The 15,094-nt window shown below is 42.3% G+C and overlaps 1 protein-coding gene across 1 annotated transcript in view; it reads right to left on the reverse strand.

Annotated features, from left to right (window-relative positions):
- Window positions 1–2,349: 2,349 nt before the first annotated feature.
- LOC124023962 (dual 3',5'-cyclic-AMP and -GMP phosphodiesterase 11A-like) overlaps window positions 2,350–15,094 on the reverse strand; it is a gene marked incomplete at its 3' end in the record, with an annotated part of 31,599 nt that continues 18,854 nt past the window's right edge. Inside the window, exons 3-9 of the mRNA XM_046338124.1 lie at window positions 9,256–9,345; window positions 7,994–8,134; window positions 6,274–6,338; window positions 6,018–6,138; window positions 5,385–5,460; window positions 5,194–5,261; window positions 2,350–2,442 (exon numbers count right to left, since the gene is read on the reverse strand). Coding sequence (XP_046194080.1) covers window positions 2,350–2,442; window positions 5,194–5,261; window positions 5,385–5,460; window positions 6,018–6,138; window positions 6,274–6,338; window positions 7,994–8,134; window positions 9,256–9,345 — 654 coding nt within the window. The remainder of the gene's footprint in view (window positions 2,443–5,193; window positions 5,262–5,384; window positions 5,461–6,017; window positions 6,139–6,273; window positions 6,339–7,993; window positions 8,135–9,255; window positions 9,346–15,094) is intronic.

Genomic DNA, 15,094 nt, shown 5'->3' on the forward strand with positions numbered 1-15,094 from the left:
TCTGACCCCCACCTCCACCCCCTCACCAGTCCCTCAGTCCCTCTTTATGATAGATCCTCTGACCCCCACCTCCCACCCCCTCACCAGTCCCTCAGTCCCTTTTATGATAGGTCCTCTGACCCCCACCTCCACCTCCCCTCCTCACCAGTCCCTCCAGTCCCTCTTTATGATAGGTCCTCTGACCCCGACCTCCACCCTCACCAGTCCCTCCAGTCCCTCTTTATGATAGGTCCTCCGACCCCCACCTCCACCCTCACCAGTCCCTCTTTATGATAGGTCCTCCGACCCCCACCTCCACCCTCACCTGTCCCTCTTTATGATAGGTTCTCCGACCCCCACCTCCACCCTCACCAGTCCCTCTTCATGATAGTCCTGGGGTGTACCCGTTAGTCTTACGTAACAAAACGTTTTGCAACAGAAATGGACGTTTCTATTGGACAAATTCAGGTAGATTCCTCCCTGTTTCATTCCATTTTCTTCTGTTTGGTTCCTAGTGAATACACCCCTGGGAAAGTAACCAGGTGACTTCTACATGGACATCTGTTTTGATTATTATCTTGTAGATTTAGTTTGTTTGTTTTCTCTATTCCTTCTACATGTAATGTAATTCTCAGACATACCTTGAGTCTGTCCACCTCTACCTTGGAGCATGTGGCGTGGTAGGACAGCATCTGAGGCAGGAGAAAACATCATCATGGACTCTCTCTCCCTCTTATATCCCACTCTCTTTCTCTCTCTCTCTCTCTCTCCCTCTTATATCCCACTCTCTTTCTCTCTCTTTCTCTCTCTTTCTCTCTCTTTCTCTCTCTTTCTCTCTCTTTCTCTTTCTCTTTCTCTTTATCTTTCCCTGCAGGTGGGTGTGGGACATGCATGATGATATGGGATCTAGCGCAAAGTAGTGCACTATATAGGGAATAGGGTGCCATTTGGGATGCATACATAGACGCAATATTGTCTTCTTCACACTACTCATGACTGCATGTTTACAGTATCATCCTCTACTGCCTGAGCCGATCCGACATACATTAATATTCAGCAGGGTTCTTCTCTCCCACCATAAATATTTCAGGTATTTTCACTGTTTCCAAAGAGGGGATGCTGTCAATAAAAGATTGCACACTGCAAAAAGTGTCAGGAGTAAAAACATACTAGTGTATATATATAATGTAATATATCAATATTTAGTATAATATATTAGTATATAGTATATAAATAATTGAATATACTAAGATATGTAGTATATAATTTAATATACCAATATATAGTATATAGTATATAGTATATAGTATATATATAGTATATATAATGCAATATATTAGTATATAGTATATTATTATTATTATTATATTATTATAATATAATGTACTAATATATAGTGTATATAATATAATATACTAGTATATAGTGTATACATAATATACTAGTATATAGTTTATACATAATATAATATAAGATACTAGCATATAGTAAATATATTATACTAGTATATAGTGTAGATTAATAATATAATATAATATATATAATATAATATACTAGTATATAGTAAATATAATATACTAGTATATAGTGTATACATAATATAATATACTAGTATATAGTATATATAATATACTAGTATATAGTGTATACATAACATAATATAATATACTAGTATATAGTCTATATAATATATACTAGTATATCGTCTCTCATCAAGTCTGATATGTGTTTTAACCACATTACCTCCGTTGTTTCATAAAGCATTCTGAGGACCAGACAGACAGACAGACAGACAGACAGACAGACAGACAGACAGACAGACAGACAGACAGACAGACAGACAGACAGACAGACAGACAGACAGACAGACAGACAGACAGACAGACAGACAGACAGACAGACAGACAGACAGACAGACAGACAGACAGACAGACAGACAGACAGACAGACAGACAGACAGACAGACAGACAGACAGACAGACAGACAGACAGAGGAGCCTAAAGCCCAGCAACTAGACTGGCTAGCTAACACGTTCATTTTACATTTACATTTCAGTCATTTACCAGACACTCTTATCCAGAGCGACTTACAGTCAGTGCATTCATCTTAAGGTAGCTGTGGGACAACCATCTATCTCAGTCATAGTAAGTACATGTTTTCTCAGTAAAACAGCTATCAGTAAAGTCAGAGCTCGTAGGGGGGGAAAGTCATGTGCGAGTGTTAGTGCACGAATGGCATATCTAAAAAAAAAATCCTAAATGCCTAGTGAGTGAAGGGAGAAAAGTACATGGCTCAGTCCCAAATTGCACCCTAAGCCCTTTATAGTGCACTACTTTTGACCATTTGGAATTCAGCCTATCAATGCTCACATCCAGAGCCACAGACTGCTTGGCCCAGGTCTTCTTCACTTGATTGTACATCATGGTGTTGTTGATCCCCAGCCCACAGAATATCACAAAGGCCTGTATGGAGAAAAACGTTTCCACCAATAAAACAGCTTTCAAGTTAGGCAATAAGGCATGAGGGGGTGTGGTATATGGCCGATATACCACGGCTAAGGGCTGTTCTTAAGCACAACACATCGCGGAGTGCCTGGATACAGCCCTTAGACGTGGTACATTGGCCATATATCACAAACCACAGAGGCGCCTTATTGCTATTATAAACTGGTTGCCAATGTAATTAGAGCAGTAATAGCATGGCTGTCAGCCAATCAGCATTCAGGGCTCGAACCACCCAGTTTATAATATCTATTATACAACAGGTGGGTCTAATCCTGAATGCTGATTGGTTAAAACCGCATTCTAGCCAGTGTCTATTCCACAAGTTACCAGCGGCTAAATCTATGACATTGAAATGTCTATTTACTCTGTTCCATCTGACTGAATCCACTGTCTCATCATACATATCTACAGTGAGGGGAAAAAGTATTTGATCCCCTGCTGATTTTGTACGTTTGCCCACTGACAAAGACATGATCAGTCTATAATTGTAATTGTAGGGTTATTTGAACAGTGAGAGACAGAATAACAACAAAAAAATCCAGAAAAACGCATGTCAAAAATGTTATAAATTGATTTGCATTTTAATGAGGGAAATAAGTATTTGACCCCCTTTCAATCAGAAAGATTTCTGGCTCCCAGGTGTCTTTTATACAAGTAACGAGCTGAGATTAGGAGCACACTCTTAAAGGGAGGGCTCCTAATCTCAGTTTGTTACCTGTATGACAGACACCTGTCCACAGAAGCAATCAATCAATCAGAATCCAAGCTCTCCACCATGGCCAAGACCAAAGAGCTCTCCAAGGATGTCAGGGACAAGATTGTAGACCTACACAAGGCTGGAATGGGCTACAAGACCATCGCCAAGCAGCTTGGTGAGAAGGTGACAACAGTTGGTGTGATTATTCGCAAATGGAAGAAACACAAAAGAACTGTCAATCTCCCTCGGCCTGGGGCTCCATGCACGATCTCACCTCGTGGAGTTGCAATGATCATGAGAACGGTGAGGAATCAGCCCAGAACTACACGGGAGGATCTTGTCAATGATCTCAAGGCAGCTGGGACCATAGTCACCAAGAAAACAATTGGTAACACACTATGCTGTGAAGGACTGAAATCCTGCAGCGCCAACAAGGTCCCCCTGCTCAAGAAAGCACATATACATGCCCATCTGAAGTTTGCCAATGAACATCTGAATGATTTCAGAGGACAACTGGGTGAAAGTGTTGTGGTCAGATGAGACCAAAATGGAGCTCTTTGGCATCAACTCAACTCGCCATGTTTGGAGGAGGAGGCATGATGCCTATGACCCCAAGAACACCATCCCCACTGTCAAACATGGAGGTGGAAACATTATGCTTTGGAGGTGTTTTTCTGCTACAACTTCACCGCATCAAAGGGACGATGGACGGGGCCATGTACTGTCAAATCTTGGGTGAGAACCTCCTTCCCTCAGCCAGGGCATTGGAAATGGGTCGTGGATGGGTATTCCAGCATGACAATGACCCAAAACACACGGCCAAAGGCAACAAAGGAGTGGCTCAATTTATTTATTTAATGTTTTATTTCACCTTTATTTAACCAGGTAGGCTAGTTGATAAGAAGCACATTAAGGTCCTGGAGTGGCCTAGCTAGTCTCCAGACCTTAATCCCATAGAACATATGTGGAGGGAGCTGAAGGTTTGAGTTGCCAAACGTCAGCCTCGAAACCTTAATGACTTGGAGAAGATCTACAAAGAGGAGTGAGACAAAATCCCTCCTGAGATGTGTGCAAACCTCTTGGCCAACTACAAGAAACGTCTGACCTCTGTGATTGCCAACAAGGGTTTTGCCACCAAGTACTAAAGTCATGTTTTGCAAAGGGGTCAAATACTTATTTCCCTCATTAAAATGCAAATCAATTTACAACATTTTTGAAGCGTGTTTTTCTGGATTTTGTTGTTGTTATTTTGTCTCTCACTGTTCAAATAAACCTACTGTTAAAATGAGACGGATCATTTCTCTGTCAGTGGGCAAACGTACAAAATCAGCAGGGGATAACTTTTCTCCCTCACTGTAGATATAGATAGATAAAACCTGCTCAATCCACTGTCTCAACATACATATATAGATATAGATAGATAGAACCTGCTCAAATCACTGTTTCATCATACATACATAGATATAGATAGATAGAATCTGCTCAACCCACTGTCTCATCATACATATAGATAGATAGAACCTGCTCAAACCCACTGTCTCATTATAGTATATAGATAGAACCTGCTCAACCCCACTGTCTCATTATAGATATAGATAGATAGAACCCGCTCAACCCACTGTCTCATTATAGATATAGATAGATAGAACCTGCTCAACCCACTGTCTCATTATAGATATATAGATAGAACCTGCTCAACCCCACTGTCTCATTATAGATATAGATAGATAGAACCTGCTCAACCCACTGTCTCATTATAGATATAGATAGATAGAACCTGCTCAACCCACTGTCTCATTATAGATATAGATAGATAGAACCTGCTCAACCCACTGTCTCATTATAGATATAGATAGATAGAACCTGCTCAACCCACTGTCTCATTATAGATATAGATAGATAGAACCTGCTCAACCCACTGTCTCATTATAGATATAGATAGATAGAACCTGCTCAACCCACTGTCTCATTATAGATATAGATAGATAGAACCTCAGTGGAGAGGAGCTCGCCTCAAACAGTCTTTGATCTGCATCATTGAACGTCCTCCTGTCCAGGCGATTTAGAATTTGGGCAACCCCTTAGAACAGTACAGAAAATACATCAATATTTGTCATTATTGAACGGGTGGAATAGCAGAAAGGTAAAAAGACAGAGTGGTTTTCTAGTGACAGTGGATGTCTGAACAGACTGGTGAACCCACCTATTATCTGATGAGTCCGATTCCAGATGGGGACGCACAGTACTGATCTGATGTGGAATCCTGAGGCTTGATCTGCCTGGGGAGTACCGAGTGGAATGTTACTCTGTGTGTGTGTGTGTGTGTGTGTGTGTGTGTGTGTGTGTGTGTGTGTGTGTGTGTGTGTGTGTGTGTGTGTGTGTGTGTGTGTGTGTGTGTGTGTGTGTGTGTGTGTGTGTGTGTGTGTGTGTGTGTGTGTGTGTGTGTGTGTGTGTGTGTGTGTGTGTGCATACAGATGTAGGATCTTAATTTAATCACTCTTTTGTTGCTGAGAATGTTCCTGCACAGGAGGGAATGCAAACCTGCAGTGTATTCAAGGTTTAAAAAAAGCTTTTCAAAGTTTGTAATTTCCACTTTGAAATGTCAGGATAGTCAGGATCAAAAAATGTATCATCCCCCTAAAAAAAATTTGCATTAATCATAATCCACATACTATTCACATTTCCTGTTTCTGCAGGATTATTTTCCTGCTGTAGCAAACTGGCTCAAATTAAGATCCTACATCTGTACGTGTGTGCCCGTGTGACACATTGTGTCCAAATGTGTGTGTGTGTGTCCACCCGTGCGTGTGTTGATGGTGAGTGATTGGTGCCCCACCTCAGCATCAAAGCGGGGGTCCTGACAGACGTCGCTGATGTTAACAGGCAGTCCTGTGGACGCCACCAGCTCAGCAATGCTGTTATTGATCAGCCAATCAGAGCAGGACAGCTTCTCCATGCTGACTTTGTCAGAGACACACACTCTCAAGAAATGCAAAATACATGGATTGGGGATACAGGAGGATGTCAGTCCTTCCTATAAATGATTATGTATAACTGTTAAAATATCTTCTCCCAAGCAGTGGAGACTTCACCTGATGTCACGGTCCATGTTGCACAGGGGAGACATGAGCTCAAAGGTCTTTGAGAACTTTACCACCTGCAGAAAATACACACAATTGGAGAGGGAAGAATTAGAGAGGGAGAATTGGAGGGGAGAATTGGAGAGGGAGACTTGGAGAGGGAGACTTGGAGAGCAAAGTATTGGAGAGGGGAGAATTGGAGAGGAAGAATTAGAGAGGGGAGAATTGGAGAGGGGAGAATTGGAGAGGGAGACTTGGAGAGGGAGGCTTGGAGAGCAAAGTATTGGAGAGGGAGAATTGGAGAGGGGAGAATTAGAGAGGGAAGAATTAGAGAGGGGAGAATTGGAGAGGGAGAATTGGAGTGGGGAGAATTGGAGAGGGATAATTAGAGAGGGAGAATTGGAGAGGGAGACTTGGAGAGCAAAGTATTGGAGAGGGGAGAATTGGAGAGGGAAGAATTAGAGAGGGGAGAATTAGAGAGGGGAGAATTGGAGACGGGAGACATGGAGAGCAAAGTATTGGAGAGGGGAGAATTGGAGAGGGAAGAATTAGAGAGGGGAGAATTGGAGAAGGGGCACTTGGAGAGGGGAGACTTGGAGAGCAAAGTATTGGAGAGGGAATAATTGGAGAGGGAAGAATTAGAGAAGGGAGAATTGGAGAGCAAAGTATTGGAGAGGGGATACTTGGAGAGGGGAGACTTGGAGAGCAAAGTATTGGAGAGGGGAGACTTGGAGAGGGGAGACTTGGAGAGCAAAGTGTTGGAGAGGGGAGATTTGGAGAGGGAAGAATTAGAGAGGGGAGACTTGGAGAGCAAAATATTGGAGAGGGGAGAATTGGAGAGGGAATCATTTGAGAGGGGAGACTTGGAGAGCAAAGTATTGGAGAGGGGAGACTTGGAGAGGGGAGACTTGGAGAGCAAAGTATTAGAGAGGGGAGAATTGGAGAGGGGAGACTTGGAGAGCAAAGTATTGGAGAGGGGAGGAATTGGAGAGGGAAGAATTAGAGAGGGGAGACTTGGAGAGCAAAGTATTGGAGAGGGGAGAATTGGAGAGGGGAGACTTGGAGAGCAAAGTATTGGAGAGGGGATAATTGGAGAGGGAAGAATTAGAGAGGGGAGAATTGGAGAGGGGAGAATTGGAGAGGGGAGAATTGGAGAGGGGAGAATTGGAGAGGGGAGAATTAGAGAGGGGAGAATTACAGAGGGGAGAAGTAGAGAGGGGAGAATTAGAGAGGGGATAATTGGAGAGGGGAGAATTTGAGAGGGGAGAATTGGAGAGGGGAGAATTGGAGAAGGGAGAATTGGAGAGGGGAGAATTGGAGAGGGGAGGATTGGAGAGGGGATAATTGGAGAGGGGATAATTAGAGAGGGGAGAATTGGAGAGGGGAGAATTTCAGAGGGGAGAATTAGAGAGGGGAGAATTAGAGAGGGAAGTATTGGAGAGGGAAAACAGAAGGAAAGAGAAATTAAGAAAATAAAGGAGGAGAGGAGAGCTGAGGTCTCACAGGTGAGTTTATTGTTTATGACACATTCATATTAGAGGAGAGGAGAGAAATGAGAGAAGGAGGAGGAGAGGAGCCGGGAGAAGAAATTAGAGGAGGGGAAGGAGAGGAGTTGAAGAGAAGGAAGCAGAGGAGAAGAGGGAGAGGAGCCGGGGAGAAGGAAGTAGAGGAGAAGAGGGGAGAGGAGACAGGGAGAAGGAAGCGGAGGAGAAGAGGGAGAGGTCAGTCTCACAGGTGAGTGTATATCCTCCAGCAGCAACACAGAGCAGCGTTCACACTGCAGCAGGGTCACAGCTCTCTGCATGATCTTCCTCACTATCTTCTCCAGGTCTGTCTGTTCCTCAAACAGGTCATTCACCACCTCTAGCAGAGCCTGGAGGAGCACAACAACAACACTGACCACTCTCTCTATTTGTCTAAGAAATGGAGAGAGAGAGAGAGTTTGGAGAACGGTGTAGTGTACAACTCCTCAGAGGGTATAAAGTTTAGCTTGTGATTGTTGACATGTTTTCCCATTTGTTGTTGTGAACAGTAGATTCAATGTATACTGTAAACTGTTTGTCCCTTTAAATGCAATAGACATCTAAATGATGGCTTACATAATCAGGACTAATCATCTTGTTTATGGTTGGAAGTCTAATTCAACATAAATTGAGAGACAGACAGGCTATGTGAGAGAGACAGACAGGCTATGTGAGAGAGACAGGCTATGTGAGAGACAGACAGGCTATGTGACAGACAGACAGGCTATGTGAGAGAGACAGGCTATGTGAGAGACAGACAGGCTATGTGAGAGACAGACAGGCTATGTGAGAGAGACAGACAGGCTATGTGAGAGAGGTAGGCTATGTGACAGACAGACAGGCTATGTGAGAGACAGACAGGCTATGTGAGAGACAGACAGGCTATGTGAGAGAGACAGACAGGCTATGTGAGAGACAGACAGGCTATGTGAGAGAGACAGGCTATGTGAGAGACAGACAGGCTATGTGAGAGACAGACAGGCTATGTGTGAGAGACAGACAGGCTATGTGAGAAAGACAGGCTATGTGAGAGACAGACAGGCTATGTGAGAGACAGACAGGCTATGTGACAGACAGACAGGCTATGTGAGAGACAGACAGGCTATGTGAGAGACAGACAGGCTATGTGAGAGACAGACAGGCTATGCACTCTTAGAAAAAAAAGGTGCTATGTAGAACCTAAAAGGGTTCTTTGGCTGTCCCCATAGGAGAGTCCTTTGAAGAATCCTTTTGGGTTCCACGTAGAACCATTTCCACAGAGAGTTCTACATGGAACCCAAAAGGGTTCTACCAGGAACCAAAAGGGTTATCCTATGAGGGCAGCCAAAGAACCCTTTTGGAACCCTTTCCACAGAGAGTTCTACATGGAACCCAAAAGGGTTCTACATGGAACCCAAAAGGGTTATCCTATGGGGGCAGCCAAAGAACCCTTTTGGAACCCTTTTTTGGAAGAGTGTGTGAGCCAACTCACCCTGCTCCTCTCGTACTCCTTCCGAGACTCTGAAAACAACTTGGCGTTGGAGATGGATATTCCGCAGAAAGGTAGATACATCTGCAGCACCTGATGGGGGGAAAGCAGAGGAGAAGACAGAAATACTTCTAGTTCTGAGGCTAAATGATAAACAGAAAAAACAACATCTATAATTCAGTGGTTGGAGTCTGATCTCAACTTTACTGTGTTCCTTCTAAACAGCCTAGTCCCAAAATCCATCTGTGGGATATTACAAACCTTTTTGGGCCGTCAAGAGTATCTGTGTAAACGTGTGTGTGTGTGTGTGTGTGTGTGTGTGTGTGTGTGTGTGTGTGTGTGTGTGTGTGTGTGTGTGTGTGTGTGTGTGTGTGTGTGTGTGTGTGTGTGTGTGTGTGTGTGTGTGTGTGTGTGTGTGTGTGTGTGTGTGTGTGTGTGTGTGTGTGTGTGTGTGTGTTGGTGGCTAGTTTACCATTAATAACGTTCTTCTTTTCTTCAACGTCTAATAACACACCTGGCTGCTTTCCTCTTAATGGAGTATTGATTTAGTGAATTAATTACTCAGGTATTACGTAGGTATTCTGAATGTGCTGGACAACAAGCAGTCACTTACGTAAGATTGAGTCTTTATTAATTGGTTTTCTGTTAATTAAGCAGCCTGTGGGGTTACTGCCTAGACCTATTTACCAACACACACTGAACATACATCTCAACCCAACTCTTTGATATGTGCTGCCATTTCTCTCAAAGACAGTATGACAGATAGCATGCATCACAGATAGCATGCATCACAGATAGCATGCATCACAGATAGCATGCATCACAGATAGCATGCATCACAGATACCATGCATCACAGATAGCATGCATCACAGATACCATGCATCACAGATACCATGCATCACAGATACCATGCATCACAGATACCATGCATCACAGATAGCATGCATCACAGATACCATGCATCACAGATACCATGCATCACAGATACCATGCATCACAGATAGCATGCATCACAGATACCATGCATCACAGATACCATGCATCACAGATAGCATGCATCACAGATAGCATGCATCTGTGAAAATTATTTTAACAAGGGGTTCCTAAAAATTGTACGTCTTCATATAAATGAGTCTGTGTCTATCGCTCTTTTGAAGATCTAATGCATAAAGTGTTGAAAAAGAGTTGACGGTCTTGTTTAACTAAATCCTGCCACCTGCTGGGCATTAAGGAGAACTCCGCGGCTAATCCCAAATGGCTCCCTGTTCCTTACTCACACCCTTCCCAACGTAGGGCCCATGGAGTCCTGGTCTAAAGAAGTGCACCATGTAGGGAATAGGGTTCCATTGAGGACATCAAAACAAAAATCAGCTGGCGACTAAGAGAGAAAAAACTATTTCACAGGAAATGGTTGAACAGGAACAATGTGTGAAAAACATGAACGTTAGTGAAAGTCCTATAGCTACAACATCTGTATTGGGGTTAGTAGTGAAAGTCCTATAGCTACAACATCTGTATTGGGGTTAGTAGTGAAAGTCCTATAGCTACAACATCTGTATTGGGGTTAGTAGTGAAAGTCCTATAGCTACAACATCTGTATTGGGGTTAGTAGTGAAAGTCCTATAGCTACAACATCTGTATTGGGGTTAGTAGTGAAAGTCCTATAGCTACAACATCTGTATTGGGGTTAGTAGTGAAAGTCCTATAGCTACAACATCTGTATTGGGGTTAGTAGTGAAAGTCCTATAGCTACAACATCTGTATTGGGGTTAGTAGTGAAAGCCCTATAGCTACAACATCTGTATTGGGGTTAGTAGTGAAAGCCCTATAGCTACAACATCTGTATTGGGGTTAGTAGTGAAAGTCCTATAGCTACAACATCTGTATTGGGGTTAGTAGTGAAAGTCCTATAGCTACAACATCTGTATTGGGGTTAGTAGTGAAAGTCCTATAGCTACAACATCTGTATTGGGGTTAGTAGTGAAAGTCCTATAGCTACAACATCTGTATTGGGGTTAGTAGTGAAAGTCCTATAGCTACAACATCTGTATTGGGGTTAGTAGGGAAAGTCCTATAGCTACAACATCTGTATTGGGGTTAGTAGTGAAAGTCCTATAGCTACAACATCTGTATTGGGGTTAGTAGTGAAAGTCCTATAGCTACAACATCTGTATTGGGGTTAGTAGTGAAAGTCCTATAGCTACAACATCTGTATTGGGGTTAGTAGTGAAAGCCCTATAGCTACAACATCTGTATTGGGGTTAGTAGTGAAAGCCCTATAGCTACAACATCTGTATTGGGGTTAGTAGTGAAAGCCCTAAAGCAACATCTGTATTGGGGTTAGTAGTGAAAGTCTACAACATCTGTATTGGGGTTAGTAGTGAAAGTCCTATAGCTACAACATCTGTATTGGGGTTAGTAGTGAAAGTCCCTATAGCTACAACATCTGTATTGGGGTTAGTAGTGAAAGCCCTATAGCTACAACATCTGTATTGGGGTTAGTAGTGAAAGCCCTATAGCTACAACATCTGTATTGGGGTTAGTAGTGAAAGTCCTATAGCTACAACATCTGTATTGGGGTTAGTAGTGAAAGTCCTATAGCTACAACATCTGTATTGGGGTTAGTAGTGAAAGTCCTATAGCTACAACATCTGTATTGGGGTTAGTAGTGAAAGTCCTATAGCTACAACATCTGTATTGGGGTTAGTAGTGAAAGTCCTATAGCTACAACATCTGTATTGGGGTTAGTAGTGAAAGTCCTATAGCTACAACATCTGTATTGGGGTTAGTAGTGAAAGTCCTATAGCTACAACATCTGTATTGGGGTTAGTAGTGAAAGTCCTATAGCTACAACATCTGTATTGGGGTTAGTAGTGAAAGTCCTATAGCTACAACATCTGTATTGGGGTTAGTAGTGAAAGTCCTATAGCTACAACATCTGTATTGGGGTTAGTAGTGAAAGCCCTATAGCTAACAACATCTGTATTGGGGTTAGTAGTGAAAGTCCTATAGCTACAACATCTGTATTGGGGTTAGTAGTGAAAGTCCTATAGCTACAACATCTGTATTGGGGTTAGTAGTGAAAGCCCTATAGCTACAACATCTGTATTGGGGTTAGTAGTGAAAGCCCTATAGCTACAACATCTGTATTGGGGTTAGTAGTGAAAGCCCTATAGCTACAACATCTGTATTGGGGTTAGTAGTGAAAGTCCTATAGCTACAACATCTGTATTGGGGTTAGTAGTGAAAGCCCTATAGCTACAACATCTGTATTGGGGTTAGTAGTGAAAGCCTATAGCTACAACATCTGTATTGGGGTTAGTAGTGAAAGTCCTATAGCTACAACATCTGTATTGGGGTTAGTAGTGAAAGTCCTATAGCTACAACATCTGTATTGGGGTTAGTAGTGAAAGTCCTATAGCTACAACATCTGTATTGGGGTTAGTAGTGAAAGTCCTATAGCTACAACATCTGTATTGGGGTTAGTAGTGAAAGTCCTATAGCTACAACATCTGTATTGGGGTTAGTAGTGAAAGTCCTATAGCTACAACATCTGTATTGGGGTTAGTAGTGAAAGCCCTATAGCTACAACATCTGTATTGGGGTTAGTAGTGAAAGCCTATAGCTACAACATCTGTATTGGGGTTAGTAGTGAAAGCCCTATAGCTACAACATCTGTATCAGGGTTAGTAGTGAAAGTCCTATAGCTACAACATCTGTATTGGGGTTAGTAGTGAAAGCCCTATAGCTACAACATCTGTATTGGGGTTAGTAGTGAAAGTCCTATAGCTACAACATCTGTATTGGGGTTAGTAGTGAAAGACCTATAGCTACAACATCTGTATTGGGGTTAGTAGTGAAAGCCCTATAGCTACAACATCTGTATTGGGGTTAGTAGTGAAAGCCCTATAGCTACAACATCTGTATTGGGGTTAGTAGTGAAAGCCCTACAACATAGCTACAACATCTGTATTGGGGTTAGTAGTGAAAGCCCTATAGCTACAACATCTGTATTGGGGTTAGTAGTGAAAGCCCTATAGCTACAACATCTGTATTGGGGTTAGTAGTGAAAGCCCTATAGCTACAACATCTGTATTGGGGTTAGTAGTGAAAGTCCTATAGCTACAACATCTGTATTGGGGTTAGTAGTGAAAGTCCTATAGCTACAACATCTGTATTGGGGTTAGTAGTGAAAGCCCTATAGCTACAACATCTGTATTGGGGTTAGTAGTGAAAGTCCTATAGCTACAACATCTGTATTGGGGTTAGTAGTGAAAGTCCTATAGCTACAACATCTGTATTGGGGTTAGTAGTGAAAGTCCTATAGCTACAACATCTGTATTGGGGTTAGTAGTGAAAGTCCTATAGCTACAACATCTGTATTGGGGTTAGTAGTGAAAGTCCTATAGCTACAACATCTGTATTGGGGTTAGTAGTGAAAGTCCTATAGCTACAACATCTGTATTGGGGTTAGTAGTGAAAGTCCTATAGCTACAACATCTGTATTGGGGTTAGTAGTGAAAGTCCTATAGCTACAACATCTGTATTGGGGTTAGTAGTGAAAGTCCTATAGCTACAACATCTGTATTGGGGTTAGTAGTGAAAGTCCCTATAGCTACAACATCTGTATTGGGGTTAGTAGTGAAAGCCCTATAGCTACAACATCTGTATTGGGGTTAGTAGTGAAAGCCCTATAGCTACAACATCTGTATTGGGGTTAGTAGTGAAAGCCCTATAGCTACAACATCTGTATTGGGGTTAGTAGTGAAAGCCCTATAGCTACAACATCTGTATTGGGGTTAGTAGTGAAAGCCCTATAGCTACAACATCTGTATTGGGGTTAGTAGTGAAAGCCCTATAGCTACAACATCTGTATTGGGGTTATTGGGGTTTGGGGTTAGTAGTGAAAGTCCTATAGCTACAACATCTGTATTGGGGTTAGTAGTGAAAACATCTGTATTGGGGTTAGTAGTGAAAGTCCTATAGCTACAACATCTGTATTGGGGTTAGTAGTGAAAGTCCTATAGCTACAACATCTGTATTGGGGTTAGTAGTGAAAGTCCTATAGCTACAACATCTGTATTGGGGTTAGTAGTGAAAGTCCTATAGCTACAACATCTGTATTGGGGTTAGTAGTGAAAGCCCTATAGCTACAACATCTGTATTGGGGTTAGTAGTGAAAGCCCTATAGCTACAACATCTGTATTGGGGTTAGTAGTGAAAGCCCTATAGCTACAACATCTGTATTGTATTGGGGTTAGGGCCCTTAGTAGTGAAAGTCCTATAGCTACAACATCTGTATTGGGGTTAGTAGTGAAAGCCCTATAGCTACAACATCTGTATTGGGGTTAGTAGTGAAAGTCCTATAGCTACAACATCTGTATTGGGGTTAGTAGTGAAAGCCCTATAGCTACAACATCTGTATTGGGGTTAGTAGTGAAAGCCCTATAGCTACAACATCTGTATTGGGGTTAGTAGTGAAAGCCCTATAGCTACAACATCTGTATTGGGGTTAGTAGTGAAAGTCCTATAGCTACAACATCTGTATTGGGGTTAGTAGTGAAAGCCCTATAGCTACAACATCTGTATTGGGGTTAGTAGTGAAAGTCCTATAGCTACAACATCTGTATTGGGGTTAGTAGTGAAAGCCCTATAGCTACAACATCTGTATTGGGGTTAGTAGTGAAAGCCCTATAGCTACAACATCTGTATTGGGGTTAGTAGTGAAAGTCCTATAGCTACAACATCTGTATTGGGGTTAGTAGTGAAAGTCCTATAGCTACAACATCTGTATTGGGGTTAGTAGTGAAAGCCTATAGCTACAACATCTGTATTGGGGT

This window comes from Oncorhynchus gorbuscha, unplaced genomic scaffold (genome assembly GCF_021184085.1).
Source record: "Oncorhynchus gorbuscha isolate QuinsamMale2020 ecotype Even-year unplaced genomic scaffold, OgorEven_v1.0 Un_scaffold_1740, whole genome shotgun sequence".
NCBI classification, from domain to species: domain Eukaryota; kingdom Metazoa; phylum Chordata; class Actinopteri; order Salmoniformes; family Salmonidae; genus Oncorhynchus; species Oncorhynchus gorbuscha.